We start from the raw sequence: 20,078 nt of genomic DNA, 5'->3' as shown, positions 1-20,078 counted from the left end.
AATATGTATAATTACATAATGCAACTTGACCAATGCAATCAAACATATTTAATTAAATATAATAATAATTTAATTAAATAATTCAATATATAATAATTATCATAATACGTATTTTGAATAATAAAGTCATATTAAAATTTTATTGAAATATTGTACATATTTTAAAAATCTCTATTTAAAAAAGATGAAAGATATAATGTAGAATGTTGATAATTAACAAAAATACGTTTTACTGAAATATTAATTGTCTTTTATTGTACATATATGAGTTATTTTCCAATCATCCGCAAGTAAATACGACTGTCTGACGAATCAGTCGCTATATTGGTCAATATTAGCGGGAGAATTGCCATTGCATAGTTTCGGAAGTATACAAATAAGCACTAACAATCAGGCACCACCAACAAGTTACCAATAATCAGCACTCGTTAACGTTATATGTAACAAGATTAAGCTATTTACTTAAGTAAAAAATAGATATGGATGAAATATTAAAAAGCTATAACTGTTTATGGATAGTCTCTATGCAGTCGTGGAGACTAGTTATGCAACCATATCTGATGTTTTACATAGGAATTAACATTAGAATAGATGGTATCTTCAGCCTCTTTAGTAATTCCATATTTGTATATATGTGTGCTATAAATTATTAACTTTACATATTGTCAATATATATATCAATAATGCGTGATATATATATTACAACATGTATTTCTCTTATATAAATGTTGTGCTCCATTGTCAGCAAAAGAAAAATATGATACATTTTTAAAGATATGTCTAACTCAGGAATTCTAAAATACCATTATATCACTTGATCATCATCAAAACCTAGTAAACATTCCTGACAAAATTTGGCATCTGGGTAGGCCATCGCAACGCATAACGAGCCCTTGATATATAACATTTCTTTTGTATTATAGAACAAAAAACAAAAATATTCATAATTGCAAACATTGTTAATCTTATATGAACAATATGTACAATTATAAAAAAAACAGCCTTCATGTATATGACGTGCTGGAAGGATGCACGTGGAATAAATATTTTACACATTGTGCTCTTTGGAAGAGTTTCTTAGTGAATAAATTATAGTCATAATCGCGACTATAATCATAGATTTAATTTTAATTAATCATATAAATTATCATAATCTCCTTCAATCTCACAATATTTCTATCGCAAAAATAAATATTTAGAATTAATATTTTAGTAAATATTATTTCCACGTATAAACAGATTTGTCAAACAAACAGTCGATATTCTTAAAAGATGAATACGCAGTGTTGTGTTCTCTACATTATATTTTTAAATTCGGATTTTCAGGCTTAGAATTCAGGTTGAATCCATCTTAAAGATTTGTCGCTGTTTCTTTTCTGTTCGCTATTAAAATTAGTGGAGTTTGTACACTGCATATTCATCTTAAAAGTACAAAAATAAAAAAAATAAATAAAATATGTATTAATTCAATGTTAGTGTTCTTTTTTTGAGCTGTTTAAATTGCCATTCACATTGCGCTGCGTTTTTCGAAGATGAACACAAGACCGTACACAGTGCCAGACGTTTCTTCCTGTATCTACCAAATTGCAAACTATTAAGGACGGCGATTCGAACTCATTAGGAACAATACCATCGACAGACGACTCGAAAAAACTGAATAGTGGAAACCAAATCCTGGTTCTAATCGAATCGCGCTGCATCAAGGCTTGATTATTCGCCAGCGTATGATAATAAAGAAATAATCGAGAAGTTATATAAAACGCTACAAAAACATCGATAGAATAATGCTCATGTGCCGCCAAGATGAAGAAGATACCAAACATGTTGAGCATCCATGTAAAAGTATGCAAAAAATACAAATGTCTCGGAGTATCTGTAATGAAAAGAAGAATCTCATAATTTGTAAATATTAAAATCAGCTGTTTTAAAGTGAAATAATAAATATTTACTTACACTCCGTAATGAAAAAATTTAGCATAGTTAATGCCACTGTATGCCCACTAAACATATAATCCCCACAAGTTCTGACACCTTGAATAGACATGCCGGCTCCCCGCCAAATAACATAAGCCATCGCTATTTTATTATACAACTCGACATATGCAGAACTAAAATGAGAATTTAATATGTAATATTTGCACTTTTAGACGGAAAAATATTACAATGTAATTAATATCTCACCTGGACCAGTCTTCATCTGGAACTTTTCGTGGCTGACATTGCAGATGTGCACCTGGTACTGATAAAGAAGTGATGAGCATGGTTACGCATCTCAGTAGGAAGACTGTACCCGACAGTGCAAAAAATCTCCGTAGCAAAATAAATCTGTTGTATATTTAAAAAATTATTTTCACATCAATGAATTATATCCTTTCCCTTATATTTTTTAAAGTAGGTTTAATTACCTATACTTGTGAAATATAAGCACAGCAAGCCATATCGCAAAAAGCAGAGTTCCAGTAACTTCACACATATCAAATGCCCATGGAATATGGGGTACATTATCTAAAAATATGTCTGGCAAAGGAGGATACTTTTTCATATCAGGTACTCGATCGTGAACAATGACCATTACAAAGGCAGTAATCCATGTGACGATAAACAAATATCCCAAACTAATGAACGTCTTCCAAATTTCAGGTGGTAAATGAGAAGCATGTCCATCTTCGGACACAGAAGCTGAATAAAATTCATGCTCTGTGGATGTTTCATTATTTGTACCTGTACCTGTACTGGGCATCTGAAAATAATTACAAAATATAATATTTCCACATTCGACTAAAACTTGCAGATTTCTTTTTAAGAATCATGTATTTACTTCATGCTTATTCTGATGAGTATAAAAATTTGGTGATGGAAATAAATCCACATATCCCAAGTCGAATAAAGCAGCAATGTTATCCCTTTGCAACTGCTTAATAGCAAGATATAATTTTTTTATAACGCCAATCTTTCTTATCTTCAAGATATCAGATTTTAAATCTTCTTCCTTCAGTGTCAGAAGTACTTTCCCATCAACTTCATGATTGTAAAATAGAGTTGCACATTCATCGAAATCATTTTTCATAAGCCATTCCATTACATCAGCAGGTGTCCACTCGACAACGTTTTTTAACGACATATTAGTGTTGTTGAAATATATTTATCCTGCACAAAAAAATGTACAAGTTGACATAATAACCTACTAAAATTGTTATAATATAAATATTACTTCAATACAATGTATAAAATAGATGAGTCAAATAAATAATTAAAAAGAGAAATTACTTGTCGCAAAGTAATGTTCTTACCGATTAATTATAAGAAAGCTAGATACAAAAAACAACGAGGCAGTATGGACTTAACCTCGCATCTAAGACTGACGAATCGCCTACCTAAAGAAAAACCGTGTGCCATAACCGTTGATGTTTTATCAGAACATTTTCTTATGTTTGACATGCACACCACCATTACATAACTATTTTTATCAAAGTAAATTATACGTCGGCAGTGCAGTATTTGTGTACAACGTTAACACGCACAACGGAGTCATCGATCGCGAAATAACGTGAACGTTTACTAATTACTGGCACCGTACTATGCGTCCTCATTTAACCGTATTCGATGCAACAATACGATTATTATATTGCACCGTTAGAAAAATATTAAAGCACGAGTTTGCTCGGTAAAAAGGCAGGCGATATTCTCGCTACTGTTGCTGCACGAAAATGCAATGAAATGAATAACAATGTTCTCGAATGACACGATTCAAAACAGTGTATAAAAGTGACTCACTTTTCATGATAACATTATTAGTCATGAAACATTATTTTTTGTCACTTACATTTATTTACTTGTGACTTACAATTATTTATAAGTTGCATGTAACAAATTGAAAACATTTAAACTTGAAAAAAAAACAAGAAAGAATATTCTTGAAAGATTTGAAAAAATATTTGAAACGAGTGATTATTTTTATGACTCATGTTTTCAATTAATTTTTTTATCGTGTATCGTTTTTAATCTAATCGCATATTTTGGAGTATAAAACTCTTGAAGATCCACTTTTGAAAGCAATTGCAATTTTTGAAACTTGGGGATTATTTCTTGTAAAAAATAATACATAATGGCTGCGAGACAATGACCTTAAGTATCTAGAAATGCTCTACTTATAGAGACAAACACGTTCTTTATGAACCGGATGCATTTACAATTGCCCCATAGGAATATTTTTGTCCTCATCCCACGACCCTTCCCACTTCAAATTGGGCGAATTTCAGACTGTACGATACGAAAACCGTTGTTTCTTATCTGCAAACTTATCTTCTATGCGTGATTCATTGTCAATAAAAATACCTTACTCTTGAGGTTACATGCTTGTTAAAAAAATAATTGCTATTTATGCGAGTGATAAAAAAACACGAGGTTTGTTTGTTATGCTATTTAGTTTTCTTCTTTTTCCTATTATACTTTGCTCCTTATTTTCAACGAAAAAAATATAAGAAAGTTTTAATAAATCTTTCAGCTGTACTTTTTCAATATCCTTTGCAACTATTTAATTAACTATTAATTAATAATCGTAAATTTAATTTTATTTTTGTTAAGTAAATTTTAATATTACGTATTACGAAAAGATGAGAATAATATTATATATCTTCATAACTTTTAAATAAATATATCCGACCACTGGGATATTTACAAATGCAAACTGGTACACAATAGAAAGAAAAAGGATAGAAGCGTGATTAAAAGAAATAGATTTAATAGATTTAATGAACAAATTGTCGTGGAAGTTTATTCGCCTCAATTCGCTTGTAGGCCAAATATTTTTTTTTTCGTCGTGGCAAGATGCGCACGACGCGATGGTCTTCGTATAGCGTGTAACCTGTTTTTTTTTCATACCGGTGCATTCTTCCGGCGGGACGTTGGTCGACGTCATCAACGGTCATCATCAACAACGCCAGTCCACGCCAGTCGTCGTTCGTACGTCAGTGCCGGTAGTGCGAGCGAAGCAAGTGAGATTAGTGCTGAGTTGGCAGTCTTGGCGAGACAGTCCCGCTAACTGTTGATTTGCATGTCGTACGGCACATACGTGAATCCGCAGCGCGAGCCCGGATAATGTTACGAATGAATGTACTTAAACGGTCTACTTAAAACAACGTCGCAGTACTTAATGAGCGATGAGCGGACAGAAGTTCCAGTATGACGAGAGCGGAGGGACATTTTTTTATTTTCTGCTCTCATTCTTGGCGCTATTGCTGGTACCAGGAACCTATTACCTCTGGCCACGTTGCCCGAAGCAAGGTTAGAGATCACGATGAACTCCATTTACAAGCGCGGCGACGATCTTATCATTCCTTCGCCAGACGAGTACTGTCTTTGATAGCAATTATGCATCGTACCTTTGTGTTCTCTTATCAGGGCGCATCAAACTCGCCCAATTTGGGAGACCAAAAATATTTGATGTTACCTGATGAGTTCTATATATTAATTAATTACTTTGATTTTAATACATAGAGAATATGTATTTAAATGTTTAATGCTGCTTGATTGTAAGAATAATATTTAATTATGAATGACAAAAGCATAAAAAGTTATCTCAAGCTTGATAATGAAATTCAAGAATGTGCAAACAATGAATTATGTATGTTAATAATCTTTTCAATATTATTCAGATCCTGACCAGTTAGCCAAAGAGTGCACGTGTAATGGGTGCAGAAAGAAAAAAGTTATTCTTCAGGCAAATAAACCTTGGAAGGAAACTAAAGCTTTATTTACGTAAGTTTTTATATATTGTTTTTGTGATTTAAATTATAAATGCAAGATGATAAGAATCATATGTATCCTTTATCATATTTATCACAATTATCCTCTAGATAATTGATTTTATGTAATTTATGTGATTATAAGTTGGTATAAAATTATGTAATTATTACAGGAAATTTTTAATTATCTTGGGATGGGTTATCTTGATATTCTTAGCATATAAAGTATCTCAATTTGATTATGAAATGGCCAATTTTGATCCATATGAAATATTAGGTGTACCACCTGTAAGTATATAATAAAATTTTTATTATATATGGTTTGCATATATATATATATAACAAAAATTAATGCTAATTGTAGGGTTCTTCACAAGGTGAAGTTAAGAAAGCTTATCGCAAGCTTTCCTTGATTCTTCATCCTGATAAAGAAACTGGAAATGAAAAAGCCTTTATGAAATTAACCAAAGGTAAGGAACAATGAATAAATTTGTATTATAATATATTTAATAAATTTATAGCACATATATTGCATACAGTGTAATAAGGCAGGAACAATAAAGGCCATTAGAATATTTGCACTTAAAATTAATTATATAACATTATATAACATTAATTCTTGAAGTTATATTAAACTTATATAACTACTAATATTTTAAATTTTGATTTAAACTAATTGTATTATTTTTTTTACTAACAAAAATAGCTTATCAAGCTTTGACGGATGATGAAGCACGAAAAAATTGGGAAAAATATGGAAATCCAGATGGTCCAGGGGCAATGAGTTTCGGTATAGCTTTGCCTTCCTGGATAGTTGAAAAAGAGAATTCAGTATGGGTGTTAGGACTGTACGCATTGGTGTTTATGGTTGCTTTACCGACAGTTGTAGGAATGTGGTGGTACAAGAGTATCCGCTACACTGGTGATCAAGTAATTGGTATTTCTATGCCGAAAAGAGTTTTTATACGTAACAAACTGTTAATTGTTATATGTATCTATGCTTATTTTTAGGTTCTTCTAACAACAACTGAAATGTACTACTTTTTTTTTGTGAAAACGCCTTCTATGTCATTGAAGAGAGTCATTATGATACTCGCCGCTTCCTTTGAATTCTTTAAGAAACGGAATGCAGAGATAGTTGAGAGACATACTGACAGCGAAGAGGTTCCTTCGGTATGTATTGTACTCTATTCATCTTCTTAATAGTTTTTAGTTGTGCAACAATTTTATAGAATTCACAGTAAGAACATATTTTTGCATATGTATTTCAGCTCATCAAGCAGCTACCTAATTTAGGGGAAAAAAACAAAGAAGTACCCCTATGCCACTTGTATTCAATTAAAGCTAGAGCCTTATTGCATGCACATTTATCACGTATACAACTCAATCCTGAGACATTAGAGAAAGATAGGCAATACATCGTAAAGAAGTGTCCATATCTGATTCAAGAAATGGTCGCCTGTGTCCATCAAGTAATACTTTTAGCTTATGCTAGAAGAGGTAACCGTTGGTTTTGTTTCTAATATTAATCATTTTGTGACATTTACATAGACGGAATAGATATGTGATTAATCAAAATTTTTTTTATAGTTCCACGAGTTCCAACTATAACAACTGTGGAGAACTGTATGAAATTATGTCCAATGATCGTCCAAGGATTTTGGGAGTTTAAAAATCCTCTCCTTCAATTGCCACACATAACTGAGGATAACCTAAAATACTTCCACGCGAAAAAGGTTGCTAGAGCTAGAGCGAATTCTATCTTAATGTTTTTATTAATACCGATGAAAATCTGAAATACTGAATGCGTGACTTTTCATTAGCGTCAAATCAAAAGTCTTCAACAATTCGCACAATTGAAAGGAGAAGAACGAAGACTGATACTTAGAAATCTGTCGGACAGTCAGTATGATAATGTTATGAAAGTTCTCGGAAGTATGCCGTACATAGACTTCAAAGTGCGATCTGAAGGTAATTTATCATTGTATGTTATTTCTATAAAACTTACATTAATTAAAGTAACGTAAGTTGTACATGTATTCTTTATAATTTTTTACTCATATGTGCTTTTAGTAATTGATGATGAGAACCCTACTGTCTATACTGCTGGTGCTATAGTAACTGTAACAGTATCGTTAACACGAAGAGATATGAAGCATCTTTTTGGAGATGATTCTGTCAACGAGCAAAATATCATCGACGATAATAAACTCTGCGGTGAAACGGTTGACGAGGTGTCAGAGGAACAAAACCAATCGAAAGCTGCAAAGCCGGCGTGGCTTAAGCAAAAGAAAGGTCAAAAGAAATCGCATAAAAAGGGTACTAGCAAAAAGCCAGCGCCTGCTAAAAATACGCAGGCACAGTCGCAGACTGTGGCCAATAATACTCAGCACAGCAATACTCCGAATGCGAAAAAAAAGGATAACGATAAGGTGGAAAAAGAGTCTTCCAAGGAAAAGTTGTCCGATGTCAGTGACAGCGAAGCAGAGAGTGACAGAAGTGACGACGAGGATAGCCACGATAAGAAAGACACGTCACTTGACGATGACGATACAGAATGGGAAAAGTAAGCAAGAATACTTTATTTCTGCATGGAAAAAAAGAATTTGTTGGCACGACAAATTTTACGTTGTCGTAGCAAAATATGAACAGCAAAGAGATTTGTTAAGGATTCTAATTTTTTTGCTGATATTTCGAGTAATTTGAAAAATTAGTTATGGCAGTGAAATTTTGTCACTCACATTTAATATGCAATAGCAATGACGATTTCGCTGAGATAGCAAAAATTAATTTGTGCATTATATGAAATTATTGTTGTCTACATAATTCTCATTTATGTCAGAACTTTATCAACATTTCTTTTTTATTCCAACAGATTCCAACAGAGGATTTCTAAACGGGAGAAAGTACTGGAGGGAAGGAGTAACCTGTCGCACGACGTACATAGTCCATTCTTTCCCGATGTTAAACAAGAGTACTGGTGGGTCTATATCTGTGATCGCAAAAGTCAAACGCTGTTAACAACCCCTATACACGTCACATCACTAGCAGAGTTTGAGGAGGTTCAATTAAGATTTACGGCACCACGTTGGCCAGGCCTTTATACGTTTACTGTGTGTTTACGTAGCGATTCGTATCTGGGCTTTGACCAGGCTCAAGATATTAAAGTGAGTTTTTTTCAAATAACCACGAAGAATCTTTTTATGACTTACAATAATCTGACGATTGCTTTGCAGTTGGATGTGAAAGAAGCACCGGAAGTACCAACGGAGCATCCGCAGTGGGACATCTCGGATGAGGAAACTGCAGAGGATGTGGACGCAGTTGATGAACATTCCGAGTTCACGACCGACGAGGATATTAGTGACAATGAGTAATATCTGTTTCTCACGTGTGATCGAAATAGATATTCTAAAAGTCCGCATTTTTCTCTTTTTTTACTTCTCAAGTTTAATGTACAATGGACTTTTATACATGGAATTGCATAATCGTTGATGTATGTGGACAATCTAGGAAAATAGTCTGGTGTGTAAGATTTGTCAGTGTGGAGAAAGTAATAGCGAATAAAGAACATAATATTTATTTTAACATCGTTGTTCAATCCTCAATTTGAGTGTGTTTCTCAATTGGGAGATGTGTACATACAGTTTTCTAATAAAATATATCTTATTGTACAAAAAGTAACATTCACGTTAATGTATCTCTCTCGTTAGAATTGTGTTAATCGAACGTTTTCCTCCACGATCCAGCGACAAAGTACATGAATAACAGTTACAAGATGTAGGTTAAACGAAAGTGTAGTAAGAAATAGATGCGCACAAAGAATCGCTCAACCGTTGCATGTACTTTTTTGTTACAAATGCAATGAACTTAAAACACCTGTTCATTCATCACAAGAACAGTCAACAGAATAATCACCGACTGAACAGACATCTGGCATACATTAATTGTAAAAGCAGTGAGGATATCATTTTGTACGATGCAGGTGAGTACATAACAATTTTTATTATAAAGTATTTTACAGTTATAAAGTTTTATTATAAAGTTATTAAACATTTAAGTCAATTCTATTACATTTACAACTCTATATTTTAGATATTTAAGGGCTACTTTGTTCTCTACGTTTTGTTAAACATAGTTCTAAATATCATTGCGCTTCAGAAGGGTAAGTATTGGAGAAAAAATTATAAAAATAAGAGTTAACAAAATTTTGTGCATATAATCATTCTATCTTCATAATTAAATCACGATTTATATATTTTATGCATATTTCTTTCACAGCCATGTATAATAGCTTTTATAAAATCGACTCCAAACACATTGATCGTATCGTCTGGAGCCGGCTTAGCTTAAAAATTACCGACTTCCGAACTTTGAAATAATCAAATTGCTCGTTTTAGTTTGAAAGACATTTTGTTTGATATATATTGTACATAGAAAATACTTTTCTCTAGTATATAATAGACGCATGTGCAGGATATCTACAAATTTAGTTTTATAAGATAAATTTTGCCTTCTTATAACAGAAAATATATAAAAATAAATCAGCAAAACATGCTATTTTTTATAAAAAATAAATTTACAAATATCCTGAAGCAAATATATTTCTTAGGTCAGAACGATAGATATGAAGCAACAAAATTGGAAGAATTCTTCAATAAGCCTGTTTACACATTTGTTAAAACTGATAAACATGCGAATATAAAATGGGGTGTGCGGCATTATGTTCCACGCACATTGAGGTAAACAGACTTTGACCATTGAATATATCAAAATAAAAAAAGTGTAATGTTAGATTGCGCGATAACTGAACAGATAAGTACACTGATTTGTAATTATAGATCCAAATTGACCACTTCAAGATACATTTTCTGTATTTCAGCTATTAAGTTTTCCATCCTAAAAAAATGAACTCAAGATAAATCTGTCCTAAAATTGAAGAATATTGTAACAAGAGGAAACTTACATGTGGCGCATGACCAAGTTGTCATATATCACGTTGTCTTCTGACTGGATGACCTTATCTAATTCAGTGGCGAAATTTAAAGATTGATTAGTACCCTGCTGAGAAGCAATATTAGCATCCAGTTGTGCGATTTTCTGATATTGCATCCAATATAATTTCGTCATGACAGTAACCGAATTGAATATCTTTTCCAGCTTTGACAGTCCGTCCTGCAGCTTATCTACTTGCCTATTAAAAATACATATATATGTCCATCATATAAAATCTTAGCTTAGAATCTTCACGATGCATAATAAAATATATTATTCATCACAAACATATTTTTAATACCTCGTAATATCAATGATATTTGGATCACGAAGTTGTGTTATGCGTGTATTCAAAAAAGTAAACAATAATTTTACCATGTTCAATGCTTTTACTGGTTTATGAATACTTTCTTTTCTAAATTCTACATACTCCTCGCACATCTTATCGTACCTATAAAAATATTAAAATACAATACATTTTATAATTATTTATAAAAATCAATCACACATTATATTGCTTACTTACAGTTGCGATAAATTCTTCACGCAATCGATATTTTGAGCTTTATCTCTTAATTTATCATTATCTTCCTTCAAGGACATGAAACTTATTTTTATTTGATTAGCTGCGCTAATTAATTTGTCAACTTTGTCAAAATAAACCTGTAATGCTACCACTTTGTCAGTCGTGCTTTCACTTGTCATATTTTCATATTTTGCCCGAAATGCATTTACTTGGTCTATGAGCTTTTTTGTATTTTCCAATGTCTTCTCCATGTTTAAGTGAAACAACTCGATTTTTTGATGTAACAAATCTCTAAAATACATAAAATATTATACATCATTTGGTGATTGTAACAATACAATAATTAATAATAATGTTATATAGGAAACTCACACATTTATGCTAAGAGCAAAAATGTATAGTTGAAATAAATTCACTTCCTTTTTCACGAAATATATTGTATAACGGTAATGATTATTCAATACTTCATAATTTAATTCATTTTTTGGTTCTATCATAATCTTTTTCACTTCTATAGGAATATCCGGAGCGGGTATATCTTCTATTAAACAACATCCATTTCTGAAGAGAAATAAAACGTGATCCTACAGCAAAATCATAATAGATTTATAAAGTGTTTTAATTTGCGACATCATATGGATATAAGTTAAATATACATACCTTAGTTTGTGAAAGGAGTGATGCACCACTTTTCATTAACACAGCACCATTGTAATCAGTTAATACCTGATGATTGACTTGAATGTTAGTATCTTTTTCTATTAATAATTGAAGATCTTTGATAGTAGTGTTTCTATCAATTTCGTATGTATTAATTTTGTAAAATGGCACACAGAAAACATACAGTATCTATATACAAAACATATAAATTAAAAAAAGTACAAGAGGAAAAATGTTTAATTTCTATACATACATACTTTCTTTGATAATATACGTTGTAGCATTGTGAATACCACTAAATGGGATGTACCAAACTCATCACATATTTTACCTCTTTTGTGTGGATCCCATTGTAAAACTAGCCTAAACCATTGGATCATTTCGCTTCTGAGAAAACTGAAAGGAAAATATATATAAATTAAAAGTAATATAATGCATGAAAAGATTGCTAAGCAAAATTACATAAGAAAAACAGATTCCTTTTTCAAAAATAAGATATTTCAGAAATATGTTGCGTATAAGCTGTGATAATTTATTATAGAAAAGATATACAATATATTCTTACTTTGATAAATGAGTCGGATTCTGAATGTCTTTTCCAAAAATGATTTTTCCTTCTGCTTCATAAGCACAAATATCCTCATAGCTTTTATTTTGAATATGTTTCATCCTATGAAATAACATTAAATTAATAATTTAATAAATCATTTTCTACAAACATATTCCATCACATTCATTACTTCTTACCACTCCATAGTATGTTGCATTGTCGGCAAAAATGGTCTTATTCCAGTTACAAGTTCATAAAACAATATTCCTAAACTCCAGTAATCAACAGAACAACTGTACTTCTCTTTCCACAAAAGTTCTGGAGCAACATAATTTAGTGTGCCAACTAGAGAGGCAGATATACTCGCTTCTCCAAGTTCTTTAGCATATCCAAGATCTATTAACTTGTATGATATCTGTAATATAAAAAAGTTCAACTGGTTAAAACAATATAATTTATTAGCAACTTAGCAGAGATGATTTTATAATTATCTTACCATATTCTTTTCACTTTGCAAAACTATGTTCTCTGGCTTTAAGTCTCGATGAGTTATATTACAAGAATGTAAGTATTCCACAGCTGACAAAATTTCACTCATTATCTTAATTGCTTCAGTTTCATTAATCCCACAACAGTTTTCTGGTTGATTTAAAACCTACAAAGAATATAAAGCATATTGTTATTATTTCATTAATCAATGCATAAAAGTTATAGAATTCATATAACAGCTTATATTAAATACCTTTCTCAAATCTCCTTTCTGGCAGTATTCCATGCACAGAATCGGCAATTTCTCATCTACACTCGAAATGTCGGACGGAATGTATTCTGTTTTCACAATATTTGAATGCTTTAGACGTTTCATTATATCAACTTCGTTGATCCATCTTTTTCGTTGTATTGGCGTTAATTGTGAGTATTCCCATTTGCATTTTTTAATTGCTAAATTGTAAGTACAAATTTTATTGTTATAATTTTTATTATCATTATTGCACTGCATTATAAATTGTATATATATGAAATTTCTTGTAAAAAAAATCTCTTAAGGTATAAATATTATTTATGTTATAGTCTACCAAGTTTTTTGCCACTTTGGACATGCACCCAAAGTTCAACAGTTCCAAAACCTCCCGTGCCAAGAATACGACTTAATTTCCAGTCACTTGACATAGTGGACGTCATTTCGAGTTTGTGAAATAATTCGTTTTAATTTGTATCAAATCGAAGACTGGACGATCCTTAGTAAATGTCAAATCTCACTGATAAGGTAAACGGTGATAAGATTACCTCTATTTTTTTCATAAAAAACATTTCACAAATGAAAAATAAATCTACTTTAATTTAATATTACTTAATATTATTTCTTACTAAAAAAATATATATTATTTAAAAATTTAATTTATACGTAACACGCAATTCACTGCATTGTGACATTCGTATTAATTTGCATATGTATTGCGCTTTATAGCAACATGGCTCCTTTACAATGGACGATATATTGGTTGATTTCTCTGTACGCGATTATGTAAGTTTCTAAATAGACCTTTAGATTAATATTTTATTTGTTGTTTAAGGCCGAATTCCCACTAAGCGCGTCACGCGCGGCGTCATCCGTCGCGTCACGAATTAACCAATCAAAACATCCCATTTTATCGCGCGGCAAATGATGCGTAAAATGGGATGTTTTGATTGGTTAATTCGTGACGCGGCGGATAACGCGACGCGTGACGCGTTCAGTGGGAATTCGGCCTAAGTTCTTTCAGACATACTGGTTGGCTTTCAGAACAAAAATTCTAGGGATTTTGGTAATTTTCTATCGATAACCATCATCTGACGTATTTTTGAGGTATGTAAAGTTATCTTCAAACTGTACATTTATAAAACGAGTTTATGATCTAGAATTTTTCAAACTCATGGGTTATAAAACCGTTGCAATTTTAAACTTTTTGCAATTATCATTAATATTATATATATATGATGAAAGAATTGATTAACTTTTGAACAAATCAATTTTTTGCAAGAAATGTTCGTAAGTATTTGTAAAGATGTGATATAAGCCAACTATAGATAAAATAAATTAACAAAATAGGCTTTATCTTGACCCATAAAAGCTTATATTATTTATGTTATTCATGTTTTTTTTTCTTCAAAATTGACTATAGGGTGGAATACTCCTGAAAAATACATATGGAAGAATATTCCGATAAAATACATATATCGCTGACTGCGGGGACTAAAAGTGTCTGCTAACACTCGTATTATTGCGCCTGCGAAAATTCATCCCGCCGTTTAGCACCTCTACAGCACATCTGTACAGATGGCTGAAATCTTCAAAAACGGTACAGTGCGGAGAAGCGAAAGTTTGGTTACTTTTCTGGTTTGTGGCAATACAAAATTATGGTTATATTCTTTCATACTTTACATGTTTTCGAAAATATAAGCAAAAGCTGTTTTCGATGTGCTATGGAAATTTGTTTACATTTGTTTCAGTTTTAACTTTGAACTTATCAAGAATTAATTATTTCTTAATTACTTTTTAATTGTAAGAGACAAATATTAGTTTTGGCATTTTTTGAAGATTTAATATGGATGTGTACATATTTGATTTCAAAGAAAATGATATGTATTTTATGCATCTTTTGTCTGTCAACAATATTTGATATGCATTTCTTGTTACAAATGCACTTATACAAAATATATTTTCAGGTAGTAGGACCGTCTGCGTTATGTCACAGGATATCGCAGGGTTTGTTTCAGAGTGCAAAGGAAAGAAGATGGTATATTAATGTACACAAGTGTGAATCTATCGACGATGTTGTAAAAGCAAGATTAAATATTTATGTGGATTTTATTATTATTGCTTTTGATTCAAGAGCTACATACACTTTGTTTGAAGTAAGTCTTTATTTGCAAATACTTTTTTAATGTAACTTTATATTAAAGAAATTTTATTATTTTTAGTGTATTACTTATAATTTACTATTGATTAATTAATCATTTTTAAGGTGGAAGATACTATAACTAAAATAGATGAATTTTATGTAATCTCTGGTGCAATTTGCTTAGTAAATTGTATTGGAGTATCCCACGTTGTAGGAATGATTCGCAAGTCAAAAGAACTTTGTCACAAATACAATATTCGTTTTCTTTCTGCTAATATTTTCGTAAGTCTATATTTAGAGATTATTATAGTTGAGATACATTATAGTTTATATATTTAAAACTTATTATTTTTATAGAGTGCGCAAGATTGTGTCCATTTAGGAAGCAGAATATTAAATGTGACAGAGGGATTATTGGGATTGAGTACTGGTATACCAATTATTGGGACAGTGGTGGAATATAATTGAGGTATAATAAAATTTTACATAAAGTGATACATTTCATAATATGTACTGCATTTTATTTGAAGACATTACTTATTGAAAAATTGATTTGAATGTACTTTCTTTTGTATAAATGAACAAAGTTTAATCTTTGTATCAAGAATTAATTATTCTTTAAGATAATTTAAAATTATAAGATAAAACTTGCTTTGTTCCAACAATTTGATATTTTATCTTATTTTTTGTTTTCAAATAAAGTGCAATCATATATTACCAAAAAATTAGTATGTGAAATTATTATTAATTGTAATAATATTACTTAGGCTACTGAAATATCAAAATGAAAAAATCCAGTGGCAAGCCTCAGACATATGCCTCTAGTCAGGAAGACAGTGAGAATGACAGCGATGTAACTGAATGTAGCATTGGAAGCAACTCCACTGCAGGTACTCATCGCAGTGATACACCCACTCGCAGCGCTCGTTACAAGCGGAAAGGCCGTCGCAGAAGTAAAACCGCGAAGTATAAGCCTTCCATGGATAAGCCATTGTATAAATACTGTTGTAGTGTTAAGGAGGATCATGGACAGCCATTGTTCGGTGTACAATTCAATTATCACTTGAAAGAAGGCGAACCGTTGATATTCGCCTCAGTGGGCAGCAATCGTATGAGTATTTACGAATGTCCACAGAGTGGAAACATACGATTGTTGCAATGTTACGCCGATCCTGACACAGAGGAGAACTTCTACACGTGTGCCTGGACGTACGATGACTCCGGGAAGCCGTTGTTAGCTGTCGCAGGATCGCGCGGAGTCATTCGAGTTATCAGCCCTGCAACAATGACCTGCATCAAGCACTACATCGGACACGGGCACGCGATAAACGAATTAAAGATTCATCCGAAGGATCAGAACATAATGCTATCCGCATCGAAGGATCACGCTCTAAGGTTGTGGAACATTAAGACGGATGTGTGCATCGCGATTTTTGGTGGCGTGGAGGGCCACCGGGACGAAGTTCTGAGCGCCGATTTTGACATATTGGGCCACCGGATTATCTCCTGCGGGATGGACCACGCTCTCAAGTTGTGGGCTTTGGACAAACCGGATATGCAGGAGGCGATAAAGCAGTCCTACCATTGCAATCCCAGCCGCAATGGCAGACCCTTCGATTCGATTCTTCAACACTTTCCGGACTTCACCACTCGTGACGTTCATCGGAATTACGTCGACTGCGTGAAATGGTATGGCGATTTTATTTTGAGCAAATCTTGTGAGAATTGCATCGTATGCTGGAAACCTGGCAGACTCGAGGACTCGCAGTTGCGTAGCGGAGAGACGAGCGCGACAGTCATGCATCGTTTCGAGTTTAAAGAATGTGACATCTGGTTTATACGTTTTTCCATGGACTTCTTTCAACGCACAATCGCATTGGGAAATCAGGTTGGTCGCACATATGTTTGGGACTTGGACATGGGTGAACCCGCACATGCTCGTTGCTGCTCTCTCCAGCATCCTCGTTGTACCGCGCCGATTCGGCAAACTAGTTTAAGCCGAGATGGCTCGGTGTTGTTGTGTGTCTGCGACGACGCGACTATCTGGAGATGGAATCGCGATCATTGACTTGCATTCATTTTATCATGATTAAAACGTGCCTTTTCTACATTATATATTATATCAAATTTCTTAATTTGATACAATTTCTGAATTGTACTTTTATATGCACATACCATGAACGCATATCTTTGCAGATTTTGCGTAGATCGTTCTTGTGTATCAAACTGTGCTGAGTATTTCTTATAGTTTAACTTGAGTTTGACTTTATCAATCTATTAAAATTAATTCAAAATCTTCAAAGATGTGCATTTATAGTATATAAACATATGTGTGATTGAGAAATTTATATCAAATTATTGAAAATTGAAATATGTAAATTTCTTGACTAATTTTTAAATTTCTCAATTAACAATTTAGATGTTGTAATTTGCATTTTTTATCATTGCGTTTTCTAATAATTTGAGATTAACATTATGATAAGAAATGTAAATTATAACGGTAAAGTTGATAATTGAGAAGCAGTCTAATTATTTAAAATTTTTAAATTTAACAATTATATACAGATACAATTCCTCATAAATTTACTAAGAAAAGAATTAATTAAAAATCTTCAAACATACATTTTTGTAGTATATGTACATATATGAATATTCGAGGAGTTGTATCAAATTATCGACTTAATTATTTTAGGCTGTAGTCTATTTGATGCTATAAATGCTTCTAAGCATTTTTCTTTCTTTATTGAAAGGAAAGAAGAACGCTTCGAAACACTTTGCATCAAGTGAATCTAGGATTTACAATGGGAAAGTCATTACGCAAATATCTTTAGAATTTTTATATTTAATACGTAAATGAATGAGAGCATAAGATATGGGAAACATTTTTATATATTTGCAGTATTTTTTGGTATTGTGGTATTTTTTCTTATATATATAATTGCATTTAATCAATTATACCACAATTTTAGCGCCAAATGTAATCTAATTTTCCAATTGGACAATGTATAGTTGGCATCATTGTTCGAATATCTTTGGTGAGCAATATCTTCTATTCCAGACTTGTTCCAATACATTAAAGGTTAGTATAAGTTAGGTTAAGCTCTATAGCAACCATCTGCAGCATTTTGGCAGTGCCAATTTTATATCTTTGTAAAAATAAAATAAATAATCAGTCATTATTCGTATTATTGGATAATAATTTTCATCTTTAGTATTTTAAGGAATTGTTTTGATATCTATTTCATATTGAACAGTTGGCAGCATCAAATCTACGTGACAGATTGCTATTCGTTTATCCGAATTTCATTATGTATATGTATTCAACCGTTTCTGCCACATATGATATCTTAAGTGTATTAGATATGTGAATATACACGTTACACGTGTCGTACGTTGTAGTTTTATAAGTTGCGGATAAATTATTATAGAAAAATATATTCTAAATTGCATAGCAACTAACACATAAGGTAAGTTATTTTCTTTTAAATCATATATGGGTGAAAACTTTATAATGAATATGTTTTTTCGTGAAAAATATTGTACATTTTAAAATTCACATTTTTTGCAGATGAGAGCTTTATTAATTGTTAGTCTGTGTTTGATGACCGTTTTTACGGCATCTGCAGAAATTGATTTTAAACATTTGAAATGCTTGGGTAAAAATCAGTTAATTTATAACAATCTTATTACAATTTAAATTAAATTTACGAATGGGTGAGTGATTATTGTATCTCATAGTTTGTAGGACAACTATGAAAGAATTGGAGGCTGAAGTATCTAAAGCTAATCCCAACAAAGTAGTCGAAGTAGGTAGTTTTAGAATGGATGCTAAAGGAAATACTATACACAAAAAGGTAAAAAAAGATTAAAAAAAGAAAATACATTATTAATATTACACTGTTATAGTGTTATAGTGCTTCTATTCAATTTATTATTTGAAATTTGTGATTTTAAGGTTCCATTAACTAGATCAGAAGTATATATCTCAGAAGTGCTCGATAATGTCTGTGAAAAAATGACAGATTATGTGAGAGCAATCAAGAAATCCAACAGTGAGTTAATACTCTTCAATCTCGTGTCTTCAACAGGTGGCATGAACCCTCGGATGAATGAAATAGATATAATTCAAGATGGTGACTTAAATAAGAGCCTTCAACATTATGTGAGTGCAATTTATATTAGAATATGTCATTTATATAATCGATATTTATTACTTTGTGATAATGTTTTTACAGTGTAGCGTCATCGTGGAAGAATATGAGGAGGATATAGTGTCATTATATGTTAATGGTGCAAGCAATAAGAAAGAAAAACTTTGCACAAAGATTTCAAATATTTGCAAAAATTATGTTGACGATGACGAAGATACTGATGCTGATAATGCCACAAGTTCTACTGGTGACTTTTCATTTGAGGCTAAAGATGAATTATAAGAGCATTTAGAATAATTTTGAATAAACGTGAAAATAGATGTGCAAGAGATTTGAACAAATGTGCAAATAGGTCAAGTATCGGACTTAAATAACTTTATTCTGCAAATGATATAGATAAGTAATCAGCATTTTTCTATTAAATTTAATTCTAAAATAAAGTCAACTAATTTTGCAATTTTGTATATATGTCCCATATATTGATTATAATTAAGTATATATTGTACATTGATATTTGAAGTTGTCAAATATTTTTGATTTTTGCGCGTTTGTCACGTGATATTAGTTCGC

At 31.8% G+C, this 20,078-nt stretch overlaps 5 protein-coding genes and 1 long non-coding RNA gene across 9 annotated transcripts; 4 read left to right on the top strand and 2 right to left on the bottom strand.

Moving 5' to 3' along the window:
- Positions 1-227: 227 nt before the first annotated feature.
- Positions 228-5,020, bottom strand: SMSr (Sphingomyelin synthase related). 3 transcript variants are annotated; one of them, XM_012378831.2, is made up of 6 exons: positions 4,882-5,020; positions 2,819-3,147; positions 2,406-2,740; positions 2,182-2,325; positions 1,954-2,108; positions 228-1,873 (listed from the first exon to the last, which is right to left on the bottom strand). In XM_012378831.2, exons 2-6 carry the CDS (start codon positions 3,119-3,121, stop codon positions 1,473-1,475), a joined length of 1,338 nt encoding a protein of 445 aa, XP_012234254.1. In that variant the 5' UTR covers positions 3,122-3,147; positions 4,882-5,020; the 3' UTR covers positions 228-1,472. The 3 variants fall into 3 exon arrangements, with proteins under 3 accessions (XP_012234254.1, XP_012234253.1, XP_012234252.1); XM_012378830.2 differs by lacking the exon at positions 4,882-5,020 and adding an exon at positions 3,375-3,796; XM_012378829.2 differs by lacking the exon at positions 4,882-5,020 and adding an exon at positions 3,291-3,793.
- Positions 5,021-5,140: 120 nt separating this feature from the next.
- Sec63 (translocation protein Sec63) lies at positions 5,141-9,332 on the top strand. Its single transcript, XM_012378826.2, has 12 exons — positions 5,141-5,283; positions 5,655-5,757; positions 5,918-6,032; positions 6,109-6,214; positions 6,451-6,674; positions 6,756-6,917; positions 7,016-7,244; positions 7,335-7,480; positions 7,568-7,715; positions 7,818-8,310; positions 8,620-8,911; positions 8,981-9,332. The coding sequence occupies exons 1-12, from the start codon at positions 5,160-5,162 to the stop codon at positions 9,119-9,121; spliced, it is 2,283 nt and encodes a 760-aa protein (XP_012234249.1). The 5' UTR covers positions 5,141-5,159; the 3' UTR covers positions 9,122-9,332.
- Positions 9,333-9,730: 398 nt separating this feature from the next.
- LOC105679052 (I-kappaB kinase beta) lies at positions 9,731-13,937 on the bottom strand. The gene is made up of 12 exons (XM_012378828.2): positions 13,552-13,937; positions 13,218-13,417; positions 12,972-13,130; positions 12,673-12,890; positions 12,491-12,595; positions 12,183-12,321; positions 11,926-12,114; positions 11,638-11,849; positions 11,266-11,556; positions 11,041-11,190; positions 10,711-10,938; positions 9,731-10,643 (listed from the first exon to the last, which is right to left on the bottom strand). Exons 1-12 carry the CDS (start codon positions 13,655-13,657, stop codon positions 10,580-10,582), a joined length of 2,061 nt encoding a protein of 686 aa, XP_012234251.1. The 5' UTR covers positions 13,658-13,937; the 3' UTR covers positions 9,731-10,579.
- A 428-nt stretch (positions 13,938-14,365) lies between these two features.
- LOC105679061 (uncharacterized) lies at positions 14,366-15,321 on the top strand. Its single transcript, XR_001101793.2, has 3 exons — positions 14,366-14,504; positions 14,638-14,814; positions 15,182-15,321. It is a non-coding gene; the product is annotated as an uncharacterized lncRNA (long non-coding RNA).
- A 393-nt stretch (positions 15,322-15,714) lies between these two features.
- LOC105679054 (polycomb protein EED-like) lies at positions 15,715-18,801 on the top strand. 2 transcript variants are annotated; one of them, XR_010888292.1, is made up of 3 exons: positions 15,715-15,826; positions 16,125-18,436; positions 18,612-18,801. XR_010888292.1 is itself a non-coding variant. In XM_012378832.2 (2 exons), the coding sequence occupies exon 2, from the start codon at positions 16,142-16,144 to the stop codon at positions 17,423-17,425; it is 1,284 nt and encodes a 427-aa protein (XP_012234255.1). In that variant the 5' UTR covers positions 15,715-15,826; positions 16,125-16,141; the 3' UTR covers positions 17,426-18,542. The 2 variants fall into 2 exon arrangements, 1 of the variants encoding a protein (XP_012234255.1); XM_012378832.2 differs by lacking the exon at positions 18,612-18,801 and having other exon boundaries at positions 16,125-18,542.
- On the top strand, positions 18,667-19,972 carry sel (canopy family protein seele). Its single transcript, XM_012378837.2, has 5 exons — positions 18,667-18,824; positions 18,926-19,013; positions 19,096-19,211; positions 19,313-19,519; positions 19,593-19,972. The coding sequence occupies exons 2-5, from the start codon at positions 18,926-18,928 to the stop codon at positions 19,788-19,790; spliced, it is 609 nt and encodes a 202-aa protein (XP_012234260.1). The 5' UTR covers positions 18,667-18,824; the 3' UTR covers positions 19,791-19,972.
- The last annotated feature ends 106 nt before the right edge of the window (positions 19,973-20,078 follow it).

Source organism: Linepithema humile, chromosome 2 (genome assembly GCF_040581485.1).
Source record: "Linepithema humile isolate Giens D197 chromosome 2, Lhum_UNIL_v1.0, whole genome shotgun sequence".
NCBI classification, from domain to species: Eukaryota; Metazoa; Arthropoda; class Insecta; order Hymenoptera; family Formicidae; genus Linepithema; species Linepithema humile.
The sequence above is the reverse complement of the archived record's forward strand: the minus strand, read 5'-3'. Positions and strand labels throughout refer to the sequence as shown.